General features: G+C 38.2%; 1 protein-coding gene across 3 annotated transcripts; it reads left to right on the top strand.

Moving 5' to 3' along the window:
* Nucleotides 1-1,616: 1,616 nt before the first annotated feature.
* LOC118026211 (alpha-mannosidase 2-like) lies at nt 1,617-21,970 on the top strand. Of its 3 annotated transcripts, none has more exons than XR_004683502.1 (2): nt 1,617-3,453; nt 21,756-21,861. XR_004683502.1 is itself a non-coding variant. In XM_035028963.1 (2 exons), exons 1-2 carry the CDS (start codon nt 2,429-2,431, stop codon nt 21,892-21,894), a joined length of 351 nt encoding a protein of 116 aa, XP_034884854.1. In that variant the 5' UTR covers nt 1,635-2,428; the 3' UTR covers nt 21,895-21,970. The 3 variants fall into 3 exon arrangements, 1 of the variants encoding a protein (XP_034884854.1); XR_004683501.1 differs by lacking the exon at nt 21,756-21,861 and having other exon boundaries at nt 1,622-2,640; nt 3,329-3,704; XM_035028963.1 differs by having other exon boundaries at nt 1,635-2,640; nt 21,756-21,970.
* The last annotated feature ends 287 nt before the right edge of the window (nt 21,971-22,257 follow it).

The following is a 22,257-nucleotide window of genomic DNA, read 5'->3' as shown; positions in this document are numbered from 1 at the left end:
GGATGGTAATAACACTGATTTTTTCTAGGGCTAAATTAGTTTGCTAGGGTTGCCATCCCAAAGTACTACAGACTGGGTGGCTTAAGCAACAGAAATTTATTTCCTTACAGTTATGGAAGCTGCAAGTCCAAAATCAAGGTGTCAGCAGTGTTGGTTTCTTCTGAAGGCCTCTCATCTTGGCTTGCAGATAGCCCTCTGTCTTCGCATGGTCTTCCCTCTGTGTATGTCTGTGTCCTAATTGCTTTTTCTTGTAAGGACATATTGGATTAGGGCCCACCTTCATGACCTTATTATACCTTAATCACCTCTTGAAAGACCCTGTCTCCAGATACAGTTGCATTCTGAGGTATTGAGGTTTAGGATTTCAACATAGGAATTTTGAGGGGACACAATTCAGCCCTTAATAGGGGCATAGAATGAATTCTTTGCAAACCAAAGTTTTGGGTTACCAATATGTTTAAGATGTGGAACAGTTTATTTAAATGTTTTAAATAAATGTGCCCTTTTCAAAATTTAGTTGTTAGAAATATCTTTTATTTCCTCTTTTACCTGTTTTGATTGTAGAGATGGGGAAGGGTCCATTAAAGACTGATGAAGGTGATAATAATAATAGCAACTAACATTTATCAAGTCCTGTGTTATATCCTGGACTCTGGTCTGAGCACTTGATGTTTTTTTGTCTTGGATGTTGGCATGGTCAGCATTAGCAGCGAGTTGGAGCATGCTAGGGGTAGGTTGGCTTTTCTTTGCTTGTCCTTGGGAATCCAGATGTGGATCTTGGCTTTGCGGTCTGGGGCAGGAGTCCCAAGTTTGTACCTTTGCCAAGCAAGATGGGATTCTTTGCAAACCACTATTTCATGAGCTATCTTTGAATTTTCTATATATATAGGCTTTTTATTTAAACATGGAAAAGTTAAACTATCCATGTAGTATTCTTTGGTGACTTTAAAAATAACTTAAAGGTGTCCCAGATCAAGAAAGTCCTCGTAAAGAATATTTTACACTGAATTCCTCTTTGGCTTCTGGCTTCATACCTGTTGCTTTGTACATGCTCACTAAATAACTATGGAATGAATGAATAGATTTTAGTTAAAGCAAAAGGGAGAAATACAGAGTGTCAGTGCCCTTTTCAGAAGCTCATATTTACATTGTCAAAATAGTTGCATTGTCTTCTCTGCCCTAGCACATTTTATTATCTTCCAGCTAATACAGTATATTTCAGATATTAATTATAAACAAAAGAACTAACCAGTTGACCCCTTAATAGTTTAGTCTACCCACATGTTTGAGGTTTGGAAAAAATAGAGCAGTAGTTTAGCCTGGATGTATAGAAACTCCTATCTCTCTATAAGATTTCATGGATAAGAGGTTGTTCTTTGGAAGGTCCACGTGGCCAATAGATAGCTGGGTATGATTTTGCCTCAGCAGCTCATCATGTTGCTTTAATGCTCTGCCAGATAGGGCTATGTTTGGACCTATGGGTCTTGTTAAAAATGTTTCTTTATAGGGATGGGGCACCTGGGTGGCTCAGTCAGTTAAGCGTCTGCCTTCAGCTCAGGTCATGATCCCAGGGTCCTGGATTCGAGTCCCGTGTCAGGCTCCCTGTTCAGCGGGGCGTCTGCTTCTCCCTCTGCCTGCCACTCCCCCTGCTTGTGCTCTCTTTCTCTCTCTCTGTCAAATAAATAGAATCTTATAAAAAGATGTTTCTTTATAGTGAAATTGCAAATATCTTTAGATAAAACTTCCAGGATATTTGAGAAAAGTCTGAGAACTAAGTCCTCAGTATCTACAATTTTCTTTTGAAAAAGACTTGACATACATGTATATACACTTGTGTTGTTTGATTAGTATCAGTTTGTGCTTCCAAAAAATGGAATAATTTACAGCCTTTGGAAACTAATGCCCGTTCTTGGCAGAATTCTACTTCTCTGTATTCATAATAGTGCTATTAATTACCTTACTGCTTTGCTGCTGACTTTTAGATATAGTTTATACTTTTCTTTTTCTTAATTTAACTTACTAAAATGGGTAGGGAGTTTCAGATGTGGTATGAAGGGATACAGTTTTCATTACATTATGAGTAGTACTGCCAGCTTGTTAACGCTGTTCAGATTTTTAGAATTAAAGCAAATTCCTTAAATTAGAGATAAATTATAAATAATTGAATTCAATACTATAATTACTAAGCATAAATAAATGCTTTTGGGCCTCAGGTCATTTTTCTCATTTTTTCCCTCATTTCTATCTGAATTTGTGCAGTTTTCAGAGTGTTTTGTCATTAGTGACTTTTTGAGTTTCGTATCCATTGAAATGGAATTTCACCACTTGAAACATTTCTGAAATTTTTAAATGTGTCTTAATATGAATGAAACATCTAAGGGTATCCAAAGGTGATGCAATGGAATGTGACTGAGTTGAAGTCAGACATATGAATCAGACCTTTGTTGTATATTTGTGTCTTGATTTAGGTTGGTTGAAGACTTTTGATGACTACTTTAGAGAGATGACTCAGTATATTTTTAATAACATGGTCATCAAGCTGAAAGAAGACTCACGGAGAAAATTTATGTGGTCTGAGATTTCTTACCTTTCAAAGTGGTGGGATACTATAGATAAGCCGAAGAAGGATGCTGTTAAAAGGTTTGTTTTAAAACTGTTTTTTTGTTTATTTTTTTGTTTTTGCAATTTGGTAATATTAAACATTAATTATACAGTGAAACAAGACTTGAATTTTTAGAAGGTAAAAATTCTTAGCCTTATATCTGAAACTAAAATATTTCTTCACATCCTTTTTTCCCTGATTCTAGTTCATCTCTGAAAAAGTGACTTGAAACTTTTCTGTTGAAGTCCTTATGTTCCAACTTTGTCCCGGAGATTGAATTATTAGGTCAAAGGGGCTTAATATTTTAAATGGTTTTTGAAGCATATAATCAAAGTGACCCTTGGAAAGATTGTTTCAGAGTATTCTTCTATCTTCCATATAGAATTGTACCAATGTCTCTGCCTAGTTGGCCACCAGTATAATTTTTTTCTAAAACTTTGACCAATTCGATGGTTGAAATATTTTAATTTGGATTTTTGATTACTGATAATGTTGCATATTTTCTCAGTGTGGTATGATGAGAGAATCTGTTCCCTATGTGTCCCTCCCTTCTGCTCCCAAGAGTTTAAGGATTATCATAGCATGAATTGCTTTCTTTTATTTATTTAATATCACATATATAGCACTTACTGTTTTAATGCCTGTTCTGAGCACTTCACAAATGATAACTGATAATCCTCGCAGCAGTCCTGTGAAGTAGGTACAATGACTGTCCTCGTTTTACAGATAAAGACACTGGTTGTCCGGGGTCACCCAGCTGGGACGCGCCTCGCTGGCGTGCCATCCGGGGCCGCCTGTCCAGCCCCACAGGCTCTTCCCTCCCATGCTGTGCTCTGCTGCTGCCCTAAGATGTAAATTGTCTGTTTTTTTTCCTACTTATTTGAAGTGCCATCTTTGTTGTATTTAAATATGCATTGATTTCTGGGTTTTCTGACCTCTTTCATGGACTTTTCTGCTTGACTCTGATTGTCGTGGCTTTAAGATCTGTTTCATTAATGGGCAATTTAAATCTCCCTTTGTCTTTCTTTGCTGAAAAATTCTTTTAATGAGTGACCACTTAATTTTCCCAAGGAGCTTTAGAATTAATTTGTTAAATTCTTCCTACCGTATCAAAAAAGAAAAGGATTTTGATGGAAATTGACACAAACTAATTTAAAGATAATTTGGAGGGATTTGGTTTTCCATCATTATCCATCAGACCTTTTTTTTTTTTTTCTTGATAGGGCACAGCATTCAAAAACTTTGCTAGTGATACACACACACACGCACGCACACACACAGAAGAGATGGGAACCTAATAAAGATGCTGGTAGAGATTTATGTATGTTAGGTGGTTAGAAATAACATAAATGCTACAATAAAAGACCTGAAGTTTATACTTGTAGACGTGGATGTCAGAAAGAGTACAGATTTTGAGTTAGTGCAAAATGGTAGAAAGTGGGTTATCTGAAATCTGACAGGAAGTTTTTTGTCATATGTGGATGATTGTGAACACAGAGAGTGAATTGAAGTAGCTGGTAGACCTTGGAGGGTGTGTGTGTGTGTGTGTGTGTGTGTGTGTGTGTGTGTCTTGTGTATCCCTATGTGGCTGGGTTCAACTGGGTGCAGTTTTCTGCCTTCTTCACTTCTGTTTCTCAGGGACAAAATTTCACTTAAGCAATACAAAATTTGCTCCCTGATATAATCATTCACTTTGGAATAAATTTTTGTTTTTGAAACAAGCATTTATAGCAGAAATGACTATACCTATTTTTTTTGCCACTGTTCCCCTGTCAGCTCCCTTTTATTTTTAGGGATTTTATTACTTTTTAAATTTAGTACATAAGGGTTTGTGCCCGATCTTTGCTTACTAGCTCATTCGGTCATGCATTCTGCAACTGCCCCAATGGATATCTCCAATGGGGCAAGAGCGACGAGGTTTGGGTACTCGTGAGCTGAGTATTTCTTTTTCTTGATCATAAATTCTAACTCTCATCACTGACAAATAATTATCTTTTCTCCTTTTAATAACTAAAATTACTATAACTACCACTCACTTGTAGTTTGTTTGGATTTGCCTGATCTCTGTGCCCTTTTTACATTAGAGGGAATTCATTTAGAACAGTAGTTCAAATGGTTAGGCCCTGGAATGAGGCTACCTGGGTTCAAATTCTGGCAACTCCCATCTATTGTGTGAACTTTGGGCAAATTATCTAACCTCTCTGTGTCTCATTTTCTTTGTCTAGTGAGGATAATATTGGGACCTATTTTATTTGGTTTTTATGAAGATTGAATGAATACAAATAAATGCTTAGCCCAATGCCTGGCATATTTTAAGTCCTTAATAAATATTAAAAGCTCTTGTTATTTTAGTTTTTGTCACTTTGAGTCTTTCTCTTGGACACTCAGTGTAGAACTTTAGTTCCGAAGTCATCCTTTTTTTTTTCTTTTAATAAAAGAATTTAACTGTAAAATATATGCTTTCTTTCTTAAAAAAGCTTTTTAATGTATTGCTTCAGTGAAGATAACCTTCCCCTCCACTTCCCCGCTCAGACATTTTTAGGATTTTTAAAATTTTATCCATGAAATTCTAAATTTTGACCGTGTATCTAGGTATAACTTATTATTAAACTTTCCATCTGTCAATTCAAACATATCTTCGGCTTATGTGTTCTGCCCTTACTATATACTGTTTTTATTTTCTCTGGGGATTAAATTTTCTAGTTATTGAGTCTCACTTTTCCACATGCATTTTTGATTTCTTTGTTATATTTACTGTGTTTGGGAGATTTTTCTTAAGGGTTTTAAAGATTTTCTTAAAGATTTTTCTTAAGGGTTCTTTTTTTCCCCCACTTCAGATTCAGTTCTTTGAGGGTATGAAACATGTTCTTTTCTGGCTTTGGTTTTAACTGTTTTTGTTTGCTTGTTTGTTTTTTACCCCTCAGTTCTGCATTCTTTATATGGTACCCTGTAAGTCCAAGTATTTTTGTCCTTTTTATTCATCCTTGAACAATAACAGATGTATATACACCTAGAATTTGTCCCAAAACAGAGAGTGTAACTGGCCTCGATTCCTTCCTGTTCTAACTAAATACTTTGTTTCCTTGTTGTGGGTGTTAGTTCATATTGACTGGCCAGCGTCCATTCCCCCTGGTTTCCTTTTGGGAAATGGCCTCTCACACATGTCAGATCCTCCATCTTCCTGCCTCAGGTCAGACAGGCCAGCTATGACCTGAGCTCGGCTAATCAGTGTATTACTGCCCAGCATTCTGAGTCGTTAGAAAGTGAAACGAGGGTGGACAAAAGGAAGCAAGGGAGGCAGACGTAGAGGGAAGGTTGCAGGTCATCCCTCACAGCCCTGATGCGTTCATAAGACTCTTCCTGTCCTGGGACATGGTCCCTGTGATCCCTGTAGCATGTCCTCTCATTTTCTTCCAGCCCTTCGTTAAGCTTGGACTTATAGTCCTCAGTTTTGTGTGTCCAGGAGAGTCTCCCAGTGCATTTCCTCTCTGGAGTCGGCAGGTGTTGTTGGCAAACAAGAAAGCTAGCTGATCTATTCCCCCTCAGATCCTTTGTTGGAGAGCTGGATTCTGAAAGATTGCATGAGCATCAGGGACCCAGCAGCTGGAGAATATGTCCCTGTCATGAAAAGGAGTGGCCGAGGGGAAGAGAGTAGCTGGGGCTGTGGGAAGATGGGGAGATTTATGAAGTGTTTGTTCTCTGCTGGGTGAAGCTGCGGAGGCCAGGATTAGCTTTCTCCATTCAGCTTTCTCTTTTGTGACGTGTAAGCCAAGTAAGAGCTTTGGCCTGTCTGAAGGTCCTGCTTCACAAGAGTATAGGAGACTAGAGTCCAGCTACCTCCGAAGGAAAGTGGGCTTGCTGCCTGCTGCTTTTCGTAAGGTGAGGCCATGCTTGTTTCCTCCCAGGATGGCTGCATTAGGGAGCTACCCTCTGCAGCAGTAAGGACCTTGGGGTTGAGAGGCTTCTCTGTAGGATGAGCTCTCAAAGAGCCCTCAGGTTGAAGTATGGAGATAGTGATTAGTGTCTGTCCCAAGATACAGCTTTGCTTCAGTCCTTGGCCCTCCAAATTAGGGGCTGTTGCCCAAATCTCTCAGAGTCCTTTCTCTTTATGATTTGAGACTCCATGTTGATTTTTCTTGTAGGATGATGGCAAGTCAGTACTTGAATTATTTTAGTTTCATCTATGTAGTATCTGTCAGAACCGCCGCCAATTTTATAGCATGAGGATAGTCCCCTTCTCCTTATTCTAGCTGGGTGCATATCTCTCTCCCTTTTTCTGCTCTGTTGGCCATTTTACTTACGTTGAGCTGTATGAAATTGCCGGTATTTCACCATTTTTGATGTACAAAAATATCAATTTCATGGGATTCAACCTAAGATTAAGGATAGAAAATGGTAAGATGTGGTAAGGAGTGGGAATACAAATGAGAATCTAATGCTCAATTCATTGTCTTAAACTTCTTTTGACAGATGCTATTTTGGCAGTGGGAAATATTCTGGAATATAGGCCTGATCTTGATGATACCATTTTGCTTGAAGAAAATATTGTTTTTGTTTGTTTGTTCTTTTTGTTTTGTTTTGTTTTAAGATTTTATATTTATTTGAGGGAGAGATAGAGCACAAATGGAGGGGCAGAGGGAGAGGGACAAGCAGACCCCTCTGCTGAGTGGGGAGCCTGACAAGCTCAATCCCAGAACCCTGAGATCATGACCTGAACCAAAGTCAGACGCTTAACTGATTGAGCCACCTAGGAGTCCCAAAGAAAACATTGTTTTTTATAGCAAAGTTAAGGCAAATGAATTTTGTTTCTGGTCAAGCTTTGTCAGAGTTTTCTCCCTTCTTGGCATCATCATACACTTTTATTCACTTATTACATTTATCTGTGGAATTAGGGTCATAGCATTTTTTCCCCTACTTACTTAAACATAACATTCTTAGTATTTCTTGCCTAAATGTATGTTTTGGGGAAAAATTAATAGATGTACAGGTGTGCTTTCAGTATTTAAAATTCTGAGCTTGTACTAAGTGGTGTTAACTGATAGAATTTTTTTGACTGCTAGTATAATGCTTATGCAGTGGCTTATTTTTTCCTTTTTGAAGATGAGTCTATGGATTCTATGTCTGTACCTAAATTTGCAAGCTATCTATTGCAGAACAGAACCTGTTAATTCCAGCAGAGTTCCATGTAAGCTTTTATTGTCCCTGAAGAATACCAATTGATTGTGGGAACTTAACAGAAACATAACTCAAATGATCCCCATAATCTATTCTAGCAGTGACTTGTTTGATTCTCACCCCCTGTGGCAGCAGTCTTCAGCTCTATAAGCTTTTAAAAATGAGAATCTAGTTAACTAAAGGGAGATCCATGCAAACAACATCTAGCCTTTTGTGTGTGTGTGTGTGTGTGTGTGATTCAAAGTAATTTAATCAATTATAGTCATGGTGCCTACTTGTAACACATATCCAGTGGATTTAAAAGAAACTTCCTCCCATTAAATAATCAACACATTTTCTGTCTAGGCTTGTTTTATTTTTGAAAATGACTAGGATGTTAACATTCTTTTTACTTTTTAGGCTTCATATTTGAATATTCTTCAGCTAAATGCAGTTAAATACTGCATGATGTTTATAATACATCAAAATGTGAATCCTTATTCAGAATCAAGCAGCTGAAACATTAACCTTAGCATTTCTTTTGACTAGCACCCAGCATATTACATACTTATTTTTTTCTCTCTGGGCACTGAGACACTGAAACAGTTTTTACGGTGCATGTGCTCTTGCTGTTGAGACTGGTGTTCAGTGAAGAAGCTTAATGAGTTGTTGGAACCTAGAACAGTTTGTGTTCACCGAAGTCTTGACCAGCTTCTGTGTGGATATTTTGGTATGAAATAAGGCTTCATATGTGTGTGGGGAGGAAAGGTATCATCAGTGAATGGTTATTGAAGTGATGGTTAATGAAAATATTTTATCTTCAACACATTGCTGGGTTTCATTGCTTTGCCAAGAATGCACAATCTTTTTTTTTTTTTTTTTTTTTTAAGATTATTTGTTTGAGAGAGAGCGCATGCATGAGAGAGAGAGCACTAGCTGGAAGGGGGAAGGGGCAGAAGGAGAGGGAGAAGCAGGCTCCCCGTTGAGCAGGGAGCCCAATGTGGGACTTGATCCCAGGACCCCAGGATCATGACTGAGCTGAAGGCAGATGTTTAACAGACTGAGCCACTCAGGTGCCCCAAGAATGGAAAATTTCTAATCTGTCATTCTCTTACATCTTTTTTCTTAGGTTTATATTTAAGTGAACCTTGTACCCTATTTTCTTAACTATCTGTTTGCTTATTGAAATCAGAGAAATGGGGGCACCTGGGTGGCTCAGTTGGTTAAGCGGCTGCCTTCGGCTCAGGTCATGATCCTGGGGTCCTGGGATCGAGCCCCACATCTGGCTCCCTGCTCAGTGGAGAGCCTGCTTCTCCCTCTCCCTCTGCCTGCCTGCCGCTCCCCCTGCTTGTGCTCTCTCACTATCTCTCTGTCAAATAAATAAATAAAATCTTTTTAAAAAAAAAAGAAATCAGAGAAATGGTTGAGATCACTTTCTTAAATAATACAAATCCAAACTTATTGATGTGCATTTCAGGTTTCACTATAAAAATGTACTTTTAAAGTTCTCATACAGGTTAATTTATTATACATTTTATACAGGTCAAATTTTACGGTACTTGACCGAAGGCTGCTGTGAAATTTGCAGAGCAATAAGAAGTTACAGTGTGTCTTGTGATGTTCAGAGTAAATTGCAGATTTGGATTGAGTTTAGAGGCTAAAGATACATAGCATTTAATCAAAGGAATCAAAGCAATTCACCGGTGTCTAAAATAATTTTAGTTCTCATAGTTGAAGCAGCAGCATATGTGTATTTGAAGAAGTATGTATTTCACCCCACTTCCTCCACTCCCAGTTTATTTCCAATGAGGCAGCTTTGTGCAGCTTCCACCCCTCAGCCACTTCGGCTGCTGGCTTCTGTCTACCTCATGGATACTGGCACAAGCCATGAGGGACTTCTCAGCTGCTCCATCCACTGGATGTTGGCGCCGTCCCCCTGAAGGCTTTCTTTGCAGCATCAACACTGACCACTTCACTGTCCTTGAAATTCTTTCTTTTTTGTCTTCTCTGACCCAGAGCTGTTTGTCTCCTGTTTCTCTTCCTGCCTTGCTGAGCATGCCTTTTTCATCCCCTCAATTTCCTCCTCTGCTCACTTCCTCCATGTCCCTTTCTCGCCTGTGGGGTCGTACCCCTTGCTTCTCCTCTTCATCCTGCAGGCTCATCCACACTGTTATTTTAATTACTAGGTGTTTGGGCTGCTTCCAGATCTAGAGTGCCAACCTCAACTTCTTTTTTCCCTATTTAATGACAATAGTAACAGCTAACACTTCCTGAGTGCTTAACGTATACCAGGCATGTTGTAAGCACTTACATGTATTTATCCAGTCAGTCCTATAGCTTTCTTAGGAGTTAAGATGAGTTGAGTTTCCTTATGAGGAAACTGAGGCAGGGGTGTAAAGGAACGCACCTAAGATTCTCCAGCTAGTGAATAGGTCATGAAGACCAGAGCCAGGCAGCCTGGCCCCAGAATCAGTGCTGTTAAGTATTGTGTGCTCTGCCTTTTCCATCTGCCATTCAGGCCAAATCCAGTCAGTCCCCTAAGCCTTGTCACTTACTCCTCTTTAGTATTTCTGTGCTCTGGACCCCAGTTCCAGGCCCATTACTCTGTGTTTCCTGCTATTATGAAAACCTCCAGCTGGTCTTCCTGTGTCTAGCTCTGTCTCTTCCAGGTGTCCTCCATTTCTCCCACAGAGTTAGGTTTCTAATGTATCATTCTGTACATGTCACTTCTTGACTTTAAAACACTTCAGTGATGCTTCAGTGTCAAAAGGTACAGACCCATCTCTTGTCTGGCACACACTGGCTCTTGCTCTGATTCCTCCCTACTTGTCCATCCTTCCCTCTGATCACTTCCTGCCTCACAGTCTATTCTTAGCCCTGCTGAGCTGCGTGGGTGTCCTCAGACACATGTTATTTCTTGTTTAGGAATTTGCCCATGAGTTGAGCTTAGAATTTTTTTTTTCCTTTTGTGCAATGGATAATCTCAGTCTTATTCATTTTTCAAGACTCAGCTGAAATATTACCTTATTTCTGAAGCCTTCCCTTATTTACTCCATCATTCATTCAACAAATACTGTGCTAGACTCCGGGGATACAGGAGATGAGGAAGACAGACCTGATAGTAGCAAAAGAAACAGTCAACAAAACCAAAAGACAACCAACAGAATGGGAAAAGATATTTGCAAATGACATATCAGATAAAGGGCTAGTATCCAAAATGTATAAAGAACTTATCAAACTCAACACCCAAAGAACAAATGATCCAGTCAAGAAATGGGCAGAAGACATGAACAGACATTTTTCCAAAGAAGATATCCAGATGGCCAACAGACACATGAAAAAATGCTCAACATTGCTTGGCATCAGGGAAATCCAAATCAAAACCTCAATGAGATACCACTTCACACCAGTCAGAATGGCTAAAATTAACAAGTCAGGAAACGACAGATGTTGGAGGAGATGTGGAGAAAGGGAACCCTCCTACACTGTTGGTGGGAATGCAAGCTGGTGCAGCCACTCTGGAAAACAGTATGGAGGTTCCTCAAAAAGTTGAAAATAGAGCTGCCTTATGACCCAGCAATTGCACTGTTGGGTATTTACCCCAAAGATACGAATGTAGGGATCCAAAGGGGTACGTGCACCCCAGTGTTTATAGCAGCAGTGTCCACAATAGCCAAACTGTGGCAAGAGTCAAGATGTCCATCGACAGATGAATGGATAAAGAAGTGGTGTATATATATACAATGGAATATTATGCAGCCATCAAAAGGAATGAGATCTTGCCATTCGCAATGACGTGGATGGAACCGGAGGGTATTATGCTAAGCGAAATAAGTCAATCAGAGAAAGATAATTATATGATCTCACTGATATGAGGAATTCTTAATCTCAGGAAACAAACTGAGGGTTGCTGGAGTAGTGGGGGGTGGGAGGGATGGAGTGGCTGGGTGATAGACATTGGGGATGTATGTGCTATGGTGAGTGCTATGAATTGTGTAAGACTGTTGAATCACAGAGCTGTACCTCTAACAAATAATACATTGTATGTTTAAAAAAAAAAAAAAGCAGGAAGGGAAAAATGAAGGGGGGAAACCGTAGGGGGAGATGAACCATGAGAGACTATGGACTCTGAGAAACAAACTGAGGGTTCTAGGGGGGAGCGAGGTGGGGGGATGTGTTAGCCTGGTGATGGGTATTAAAGAGGGCACGTACTAAATGGAGCACCGGGTGTTACATGCAAACAATGAATCATGGAACACTACATCAAAAACTAATGATGTAATTTTGGTGATTAACATAACATAATAAAATAAAAAATAAAAATAAATAAAATAATAAAATAAGGGAAAAAAACATAGTATCACAATAAAGTGTTTGCTTCTATGGAAGCAAGAAGGGTGTCTTGGGAGGCTTCCTGAAGCAGGTGGTATTCAGGCTGAAACCTGAAAGGGGTTATAATTAGCCAGTTACGTAGGGGGTGGGGAAGGAATTCCAGGTTATGAGAGCAGAATTGTGATTATGGGCCAGGGATTATTAGCAAGAGCTTGGCATGTTCAAACACCCAGAAGAAGTTTATGAGGCTTCAGCAGTGAGGAGGAAGGTGTGTGTGCTCGGGCTGGTTAATGTCTGGTCATCAAGGAGATGCAGATTATAACTACTACAAGATTCTATCCCAAACCCTTTAGAATAGCTACAATCAAAAAGCCTGACAACACCAAGAGTTGACAAGAATGTGCAGCAACTGGAACTCTCATATTGCTAGTGGGGATATAAAATGGGACAATTGCTTTCTGAAAAGCCACCAAAGTTTTCCAAAGTAACACATACATAATGAGACCTAGGAGCCCCCTGCTAGGAATTTACCTAAGAGAAATAAAAACATGCTCACAAAAAGACTTGTTTAGACATTTTCATGGTGATTTCACACTGGAAACAGTTCAAATGTCCATCAGCAAGATAATAGATGAAAAAAGGCATATTCGTGCAGTGGAATTACTGCTCAGCAGTGAAAAAGAATGAATTACTGAAATACATGGTAAGATGGATGAATCTAATAAACATGTTAAGCAAAAAAAGCCTGACAGAATAATAAATATTGTGTAATTTTACTTTATGAAGTCTAAGAGTAGCTAAACCTATCTATTATGATAGAAATGAAGTAAGAATGTCTTTCTTTTTTGGAGCAGTTGAGGCGGGAGATAATTGGAAAGGGGCATGAAGGAACTCTCTGAGTTAATGGAAATAGTCCATATCTTGTTTTTGGTGGTGATTACAGGGGTATAAACACTTGTCAAAACTGATCAAACCAAACACACGTGTATTGTGTGTTGATATCTCAAAAGTCCTTTAAATACAGTACAGCCATAAACATGATGATAGGTCTGTTTATTAACATGGAACGGTGTGCATTGGTATAGTATTAAGTAAAAGAAGGTCAAAAACTGTGCCTACCATAACCCCTTATGCATTTATAGCAAGATAGTGAATAAATTTTTGAATTTTATTCTTTAATCTCATATATATTTTGATTCATTATGAATGAGCATTTTATTAATTTGTTTTGGAAAATGATAGAATGAAGTAATATTCACTATACAGTGAAATATTTAAAGACGATCCTCTTTTTTTTGTTTTCTTTTTTCTTTTTTTTTTAAGATTTTATTTATTTATTTGAGACAGATTTCATTCTTTTTTATGGCTAATATTCCATTATGTATATATATACATATATATATGACGGCTTTATCCATTAGTCAATGGACATTTAGGGTCTTTCCATAATTTGGCTGTTGTTGATAATAGTGCTGTAAACTTTGGGGTACATGTATCCCTTTGAATTAGTATTTTTGTATCCTTTGGGTAAATGCCTAGTGCAGTGCTGGGTTGTAGGGTAGTCCTATTTTTAACTTTTTGAGGATACTCCATACTGTTATGCAAACTGCACCAGTTTGCATAAAGAATATCCTCTTATTAAAACTTAACAGAAATGGGGGTCCTTGGGTGGCTCAGTCAGTTAAGCATCTGCCTTCGCCTCGGGTCATGATCCCAGGGTCCTGGGCCCGTGTCAGGCTTCCTGCTCAGTGGGGAGTCTGCTTCTCCCTCTCCCTCTCCCTCTTCCCCCGCTCATGCTCTCTACCCCCCTTCTCTCTCTCTCGCTCACATCAATAAAATCTTAAAAAAAAAAAGATTAATTGAGCCATCTAATATTGGAAATATTCTTAAATAACATTTCATGATTATTTTATGCTATAGCTATGTTAGTTTTCAATGTTTAGGAGAAATCGGTATAATATTTATAGTTTAGAAAAAATTTTTCATTTAATTAATGTGTTAATGTAAGTCCCAAGTGTATAAAGGGTACACAGTGAAAGGTAAGAGATGAACCACTCTTGTCTCTTTGCCATCTAGTTCTTCCCACAGAATGCAGCTGCTGTGAACTCTATTATAGATATACAGGAAAACATATGTACATATACCTGTGTGCAAATACATGTTTATTATGCAAATGATAGCATGGCACGCACATTGTGCTGATCTTTTTCTGAATAAGTCTTTTTTTATTGTAAAATATTCATAACGTAAAACTTAGCATCTTACTGATTTTATTTGTACCATTTGATTGCATTAAGTACATTCACATTGCTGTGCAGTCATAACTATCATCTGTCTCTAGAACTTTTTCATGATCTCAAACTGTAACCGTACCTGTTACACAATAACTTGCCATTCACCTTCCCCGTCCTGCCTCTGGCATCACCATTCTACTTTCTGTTTCTGTAAGTTTGACTACTTTAGGTACCTCATATGAATGGAATAATACGTGTCTCGCTTTGATTTCACTTAGCACAAAGTCTTCAGGGTTCATCCATGCTGAAGCATGTATCAGAATTCCCTTCCTTTTTTAAGGCTGAATAATGATATTTTATTGCATGAATATACCACATTTTACTTATCCATTCATCCATCATTGGACATTTGGGTTGTTTCTATCTTTTGGCTATTGTGAATAATACTGCTGTGAACATAGGTGTTCAAATATCTGTTCAAGTCCCAGCTTTTAATTCTTTTGTGTGTATATCCAGAAGTGGAATTGCTGGATATGTAGTAATTCTATGTTTGAATTTTTGCAGGACCCCTCATGTTTTCCACAGCAACTGTACCCCTTTACATTGCCACCCACAATGTTCAATAGCTCTGCATCCTTGACACCTATTTGCTGTTTTTTTTTTTTTAATCTAATTTCCATCCTAATGGATATTGTACCATGCTTTTCAATCTTAATATATCTTGGAGAACCTTTCAGGAAAGAAGAGCCCTTCTTTTTAAAGACAGTATAAAAATCTATTTTTTTTGACTCTTCCCAGTGGGTGACCATGTAGTTTTATTTCTGGTCTTTTGTGAATGCATGGAATGTATCTTTATATTTAGTGTGTATAATGCTTCTGTTTATTTTTATACTTTATTTTTTGACTTAATTTGAATGAACATGTATAAAAGTGTATATGCATTTTACAATTTGATAGTTACTGCCAGAAATGTGTAACAATACCGATTTCCATACATCTTTGACCTCATAGTATGTTACACAACTTTTTGATCTTTCCAATATGATAAATAAAAGTGACATCTTGAAGTTTTAATTTGCATTTCCTTATGAGTGAGGCTAAATTTCTTTTCATTTTTGGGAGGCCATCATTTCTGAAATATATGCTGCATATTCTTTGTTCACTTGTCTTTTGAGTTATTGGTATCCTTTTTAATAGGAACCCTGAGTGTTAAATGGTGAGGAAACTAGGTGTGACTCCTGCCCTCACGGAGCTTACAGTCTATGGAGGGAGAAAGACAGTAAACATATAGTGTGTAATTAAGTTTTGTGATAAATGTTATAAAAGGAAAGTTTGGGGCTTTATGACAGATAACTGTATAGGTGGCTGAGCTTTAGACGAGATGTGGTGGCTAGGAAAGGCTCCAGGTGGATCCACAAGAGCCGGTGAGGCAGGTGTTGGGAGGGAAAAGATGCCAGGCAGAGAGCGTGTGGACAGTGAAATGAAAGGAGTGTGGCTGGAATGAAGTGAGGAAGGAATGATGAGAGAACACATTTGCCATCTGTCCCTCACGTTCTAAATCTTTGTATAATTTATTTTAGAAAGAGAGAATGTGTGAGCAGGGGGAGGGGCAGAAGAAGGGGGAGAGAGAGAGAATCTGTAGTAGACTCTGCACTGAGATCAGAGCCTGACCTTGGTCTCGATCTCGCCACCCTGAGATCATGACCTGAGCTGAAACCCAAGTCAGATGCTCAGCCAGCTGTGCCACCCAGGCGCCCCCTCGTGTACTATAGTTTTAAAGACAGGCGTCAACAATATTCAGAAGTATACGATGAATATCCCCAATTACTATTCTATGAGGGGTCTTAAAACAGGTTTTATTTTTGTTCTCATATATTAGGTACTTCCCATGAAAGGCGTATGAATCAGGCACATGATAAGCAAATGTTTTTAGGCTATTAATTGATTTGTTGGGAGCCTTCATCTTTTGAATTTTCCACGTAACTAAATTTTTATTTAAGAATGAATCCCTGTACATCATCTTATATTATTTCATATTTCCCCAGATGTGTGATTACAAATTCAATTCGTTTTCTCATGTGAAATTAATTTGTGGTTCTTTGAAGCTGGCTAAATGATGCATTTTTTACTACTAAGTTATCTGTAACCATTTCCGCATTAGGGAAAAAAGCTCTTTGAGTCTATCTTTCTATGTGTGACCAAGTTCCAAATGTGTGATGAGTCTACAGAGGGGAAAAAGTGACACTCAGAGAAAATGATTTGCAGCTTCGTGTGGTCAGCAAGGACATTCTTAAGTGTAAATTCTGCATCTTAGGCAAATTGAGCTGTGACAGATATGCTAAGCCTAATTTTGATCGGTTATTTTGTTAAGCTTATTATACCAAATTCCTAGGCAATGAAATAGTAGAAACAGAAATGTGTAATGCTGTTACCAGTGGTTACAAGTCAGCCATTTGAAAAAGTGAAACAGGAGTGTTGTTAATGTTGAAGTTAGTGCCTGGTTTCCTATTTTCTGTATGTCTATATTATTCTCTTTCCCTCCCTTTCCCTGTCTTTTCACTTTTGTTTCTAGATCTCATGTTTATTAGGAAATACGAGGAAAAGTGTACATGCAAAAATGTTGCCAGAAGCCAGTCTCTTGGCAGAAACGATGAATAGATCCGATGGAGTGGGCATGTCTTTTTCGATTTTGTATTCCTCTGGGCCAGAGAAATAGCTCAGTTTTGCTTGTTGAGCACTAAGTGCATGGACATTGGAAGCACCTGTATTCTAAGTGACTTTTTCTGTAGCTGTAGGTACTTCCCATTGCTTGATTAAAAAAAAAAAAAAAATCAAAGTCTCAAATATACAGTTGCGGTCTGTCTTAATTTTATTTTCATCATGTTGCTAACAGTGGCAATTTATAAATATATAAATAATATATACTTAATATATAATATATATTTAATATATATTTATTTTATATATTATATATAAATAATATATATACAAATAAAAAAGCCACCTTTTTGTAGGCTACCATAGCCTTTCTATTATTGCTTATAAATATTTTTCTAAGTCTTTCCTGAGGTGGTGTTTCTGTAGACTGGCAGTTCTACTTTTTGTACTTGTTACTAAATGATGAAGATCATTGCTGTGTTTCTCAATCATCAGGTTAATGTTTTCCTCGTGTTTCTTTGGACCTTTTCTGTTTTTCTGTCATTCATGAGATACTTAACTGCATATATTCTAGAATACAGGCATATACATGGGAATTTTGTGCCCTTCTCTCTTCTGCAACTGCTGTGTGTGGGTTTCTGGTTTGGTTTGGTTTTGGTTTTGGGGAGTGTTTTTTGCCTAACACAGTGAATATTTAATATAAGACCACACCTTCCTGCCTCTAGGAGTCTTCCAGTTTATCATCTGGTTTTCACCATTCTTATGTATAGACTAGGAAAACCAGGCAGTTCAGTGGGATAGGAGTACTCACCAACCTGATTGTTTGGCCAGGTGTCTAGTCATTATTATATTGCTTCGTACTTCATATCATGTTTTTTTTTTTGTTTTTTTTTTTTCCGTTTGGTTTTTCTTCTGCTTGGTTAGAGACACTATCCTACGAAAAGCTAAAACCTGTGTCCTTTCTGGCCTGCGACTGTGACATTCATGCCTGTTGTGACCTATTCATATAGTTTTTCTTAAAAACCTATATGAGCATGCTCTTTCAAAGTATCAGTCTTTTGGCTTATATGACATAATAACTTGGCTTTCTTACAAGTTTGTTTTAAATCCCTCTGAGTGAAGCTTTTATAAATAAAACTATATCCCATTCTTTTCCAGTAATGTAATTTGCTATTTTAATCATATAAATATTTAAAAAATTTATTTCTCAGCTTTATATTCTGGCCCACCAATGTGTCCTTTTCTGAGTAAGTCGCAATTACATGGTAGCTTTTTAACTGTAAAAATGCCTTTTACCAAGTGGGAGCGTAGGTTGCACCTCATTACTGCTTTCTAGAATGTTTCAGGCTGTTTGCACAGATTTATTCTTTTTATCTTTCACATTTCTTATTGCCTCTATTTCCTTTTATATTTTCCTTCTGCTTGGTCCTTGACTCTCCTTTTGATTGTTTTCTCCTCACCTCCTAGCTTCTCTGTTTCCTCTTTGTTTTAGTCCCTCCAAGCTTAATTTTTCTATCAGCCTCTTTTCTTGAACTTTTCATCTTCGGTTAGCTCCTTTGGGGTGTCTCACCATCCTATCGGACAGCCTTATCCAAATTTATATTTATGATCCCAAAGTGACCTCCCTTCTCACCTCCACTGTGTGTGTCACACTACGGTGCCGTTAGACACCAGGAATTAACACCCAAGACATACGTGCTTCCGTCCTTTGTTCTATTGCCAGTCGTTGCCCAATTCCCATGGATGATTTTTCATGAGACACCTCCTTTCTCTCCTTCCTCTTCCATATTTCCTACCACTTTCATATTTTTTAAAAAGATTTTATTTATTTCTCTGAGAGAGAGAGAGCAAGCAAGCAAGCAGGAGCAATGGGAGAGGGGCAGAGGGAGAAGCAGACTCCCCTATGAGCAGGGAGCCCGACACGGTGCTTGATCCCAGGACCCTGAGGTCATGACCTGAGCCGAAGACGGACACTCATCTGACTGAGCCACCCGGGGGCCCCACCACTTTCATATTCTGGGTCGTACCACCTCACACCCAGATTGTTCAGACCCCTTTCCACCTGGCCCCTTTCTGTCCAGTTTATTTTGCATATGTCTGTGAGCTTCATCTAATCTAAAACTTTCTGTCAATACTGACTTTGAGCCGAGAGTCTCGTTCAGTCATTCATCATTTATCTCACAACTGTCAGAGTGCCCCTTACATGCCACACACACTTCTCAGTGCTGGGTGTGGATAAGTGAGCAAAACAGCAGGTGCTAGGGCGCCTGGGTGGCTCAGTCGGTTGAGCGACTGCCTTCGGCTCAGGTCATGATCCTGGAGTCCCGGGATCGAGTCCCGCATGGGGGGGGGGGTCCCTGCTCGGCAGGGAGTCTGCTTCTCCCTCTGACCCTCCCCCCTCTCATGTGCTCTCTCTCAAATAAATAAATAAAATCTTAAAAAAAAAAAAAAAAAACAGCAGGTGCTAGTCCCTGCTCTCTGGGAGCTTACATTCTGCTCTCATGGTGGGTGGGGTTGAGGAGGGAGAGGGAGGAGACATACATGGAAACGGAACAAGGTAATTCTGGTTGGTGATAAATGCTATCGTGTGAGAGTGTGGTAGTATGGTGGGAGAACTGATTTAGGTTGGGTGCTCAGGGAGATTTCTCTGGGCAGGTTTTATTTGGGCTGAGACATGAGGACACCTGGGACCAATCAGTTTGGGAAAAATAGGAGAGAAGAAAATAAGTAGGTAAAAAAGATCGTGGAAAACATTTTAATGCATGGGAGGCTTTTCATGCCTTCCCAAAATTGACAAGTCAGTCTTTAAGATAACCATTGCATTCGAATAAGAACTCAATACTGATCACAGACATCTGGGGCATCATGGGGAGGAGGAAGGGATAGACTGTTTACAAATGGACCTGGGGAAATTAGTTAATGTATATAGTAGGTATGATTCTTTGCTCACTTAGCTGTTTCTTGGAGTCCATTCATGCCTGGGGATAGGGATCATGTAGCAAAATAAAACTGAGATGAGAAATTCCATCATTGGAGTGTTTTTTTTTTTTTTAATTTTAATTTTTAGACTTCTTAATCTGTAATTTCTACTAACTGTTCAGAAGCAGCAAAGACTTTGTTTTGACCCATTTATTTCTGAAATTTTCCAAAAGATCTCTTTACTGGAGTGCTGAGATAAGGAGCCACGTTTCTATATTGATGGCCAGAGTTTAAATCCCAGATCTGTCCTGACGTCTCAGGCTTCCACGTACTGGTCATAAGACTTAAGAGCTGGGTCTGGGCCAAGGCCTCCAGAGTGTGGCTAAATCTGGCAATCACCAGAAAGATAAGAAAGAGAACTGACTGGAAGCAGTTTGACAGTAAGAATAGGATAAAATAGCCTTGGATTTAGTTGTGTTCTTAAAGAAATGTGGGTGTTTTTTTTGTTTTGTTTTGTTTTGTTTTGTTTTGTTTTTGGAGATTCCCAGTTTGTATATTGTTAAGTTCTTGATTTGGGCCTCTGAGAATCTAAGGTTTGACTGGACATTTGGGGTTTTTTAGGCACTATAATGAGCCATCATAGTGTCCATGTGAAATTATGTTGGTTGGTGATTCCCATGGCAATACAGGATTAAATTAACATTTAAAAATTTTATACAAGGAATTATTCATTCATTTTTAAAATTTGTGTCCATTATCCACTCTCTCACTGGTTGTATGGTTATGCATATGTTTGAGTAAATCAGATGTTGTGTTAATGTAGTGGATTCTGTTATAGGCTTTGTAGGGAAACGTTTATCTTCTATGCCTCTGGGCTGCTTCAACAAAATTTGGCTTGGTACTCGGCTGTTCAGGGTAGGTATCCGGTGATGTGTATCCTTATTAAAGCTGCTTTTCTTTCTGGAATTCTACACAATTTCTCAAGCCATCTTACTGCAGACTGACAAGTCTATGGCATTTAAGGTGTTTGCTTAAATTCTTGACCTCTATACTTCCTCAGGTACTTCTTCAAATTTTTAATAGTCTGCGATTTTGTTTTTTTTTTTTTTTTTTGAGGAAGGGATCTTCTTGTAACAATTCAGTTGTTCCAGGGGTGGGGAATCTAGTTACCTTGTATGGCATTATGGCAAAGGAGTACCCAATGGACAGATAATGGTAATGTTAGAGCTTTTCACTCAGTAATGTAAAATAAACTATATAGACACATTTTAACTGAATCTGGAGCAAAGTGCTTTATGATGTTTTCTGTATTCCCAGAGGCATATGTTATTTACTGGCTTTACCTTTATTATTATTACTTTTGTGTAGTTTGCATGATTAACTTACCATTGTCAGAAGGACTAAAATGAATATTGATATTCAATATAGGTATATTGAAACAAATATCATGCTTAAAATGACAGCCCTCCAGTAAACATTCAGGACATACTGCAAGTAAAGCACCTTGCTAGGTGCTTTGTAAGATTCAGAAATAAATCAGATGTGTCTCCTGACATCAGGATCTTTGAAGTTGTCTGGGAGATTATAACCTTATGAAAAGGAACTTCCAAAGTGACCTGCAGAGGCTTTGCCTAGGAAGGAAGGGTCACATACACACGCTTCACTAAGGATGTTTTATCACCAGGGCCCCAAAGTTGAAATTTATTCCCTGGTTTAAAAAACTTTTTTAGTAACTCATGTAAGTAATGGTTATACTTGCTTAAGGGCTGTCCCTGATGTTTACGCTATTTTAAATCTTTTATTTGAACTTTTCTTGTATATGTTATTGTAAACTCCTATATTTATTTTCTCTCTAGTTTGCTACAGAATGGTCAGTTTGAAATTGTGACAGGTGTCTGGGTTATGCCTGATGAAGCTGCTCCACATTATTTTGCCTTAATTGACCAACTAATTGAAGGACATCAGTGGCTGGAAAAAAATCTAGGTATGTATTGACGTCTTTTTCCTTCATTTGGACTACTTTGGGCAATTAATTTTGGGGAACATGAGATGAGGCTCTATTTTATTTTTTTTAAATAACTGATTTTCCCAGTATTTTTTTTATCCTTCATTAATTTATGATGTTTCCTCCATCATAAGCTAAGTTGCATAAATATAATGTGGTCACTTTTAGTGTCATCTACTTTGTAATCTATTATTTTGTGTACTGTTTTATTAATTTTTAGAATAATTTTCTTCTAACAGTATCCCATTGGGATTTTAATTTTATATTAGTTAAGACTGTTGGTTAGAAGAGGCAAAAACCTAATTTACGTGCCAAAGAAAAAGAAGAACAAAAGGAAGGTATTAGTTTTGTCA

This window comes from Mirounga leonina, unplaced genomic scaffold (genome assembly GCF_011800145.1).
Source record: "Mirounga leonina isolate KUSES-001 unplaced genomic scaffold, KU_Mleo_1.0 Mir_223306, whole genome shotgun sequence".
NCBI classification, from domain to species: Eukaryota; Metazoa; Chordata; class Mammalia; order Carnivora; family Phocidae; genus Mirounga; species Mirounga leonina.
The sequence above is the reverse complement of the archived record's forward strand: the minus strand, read 5'-3'. Positions and strand labels throughout refer to the sequence as shown.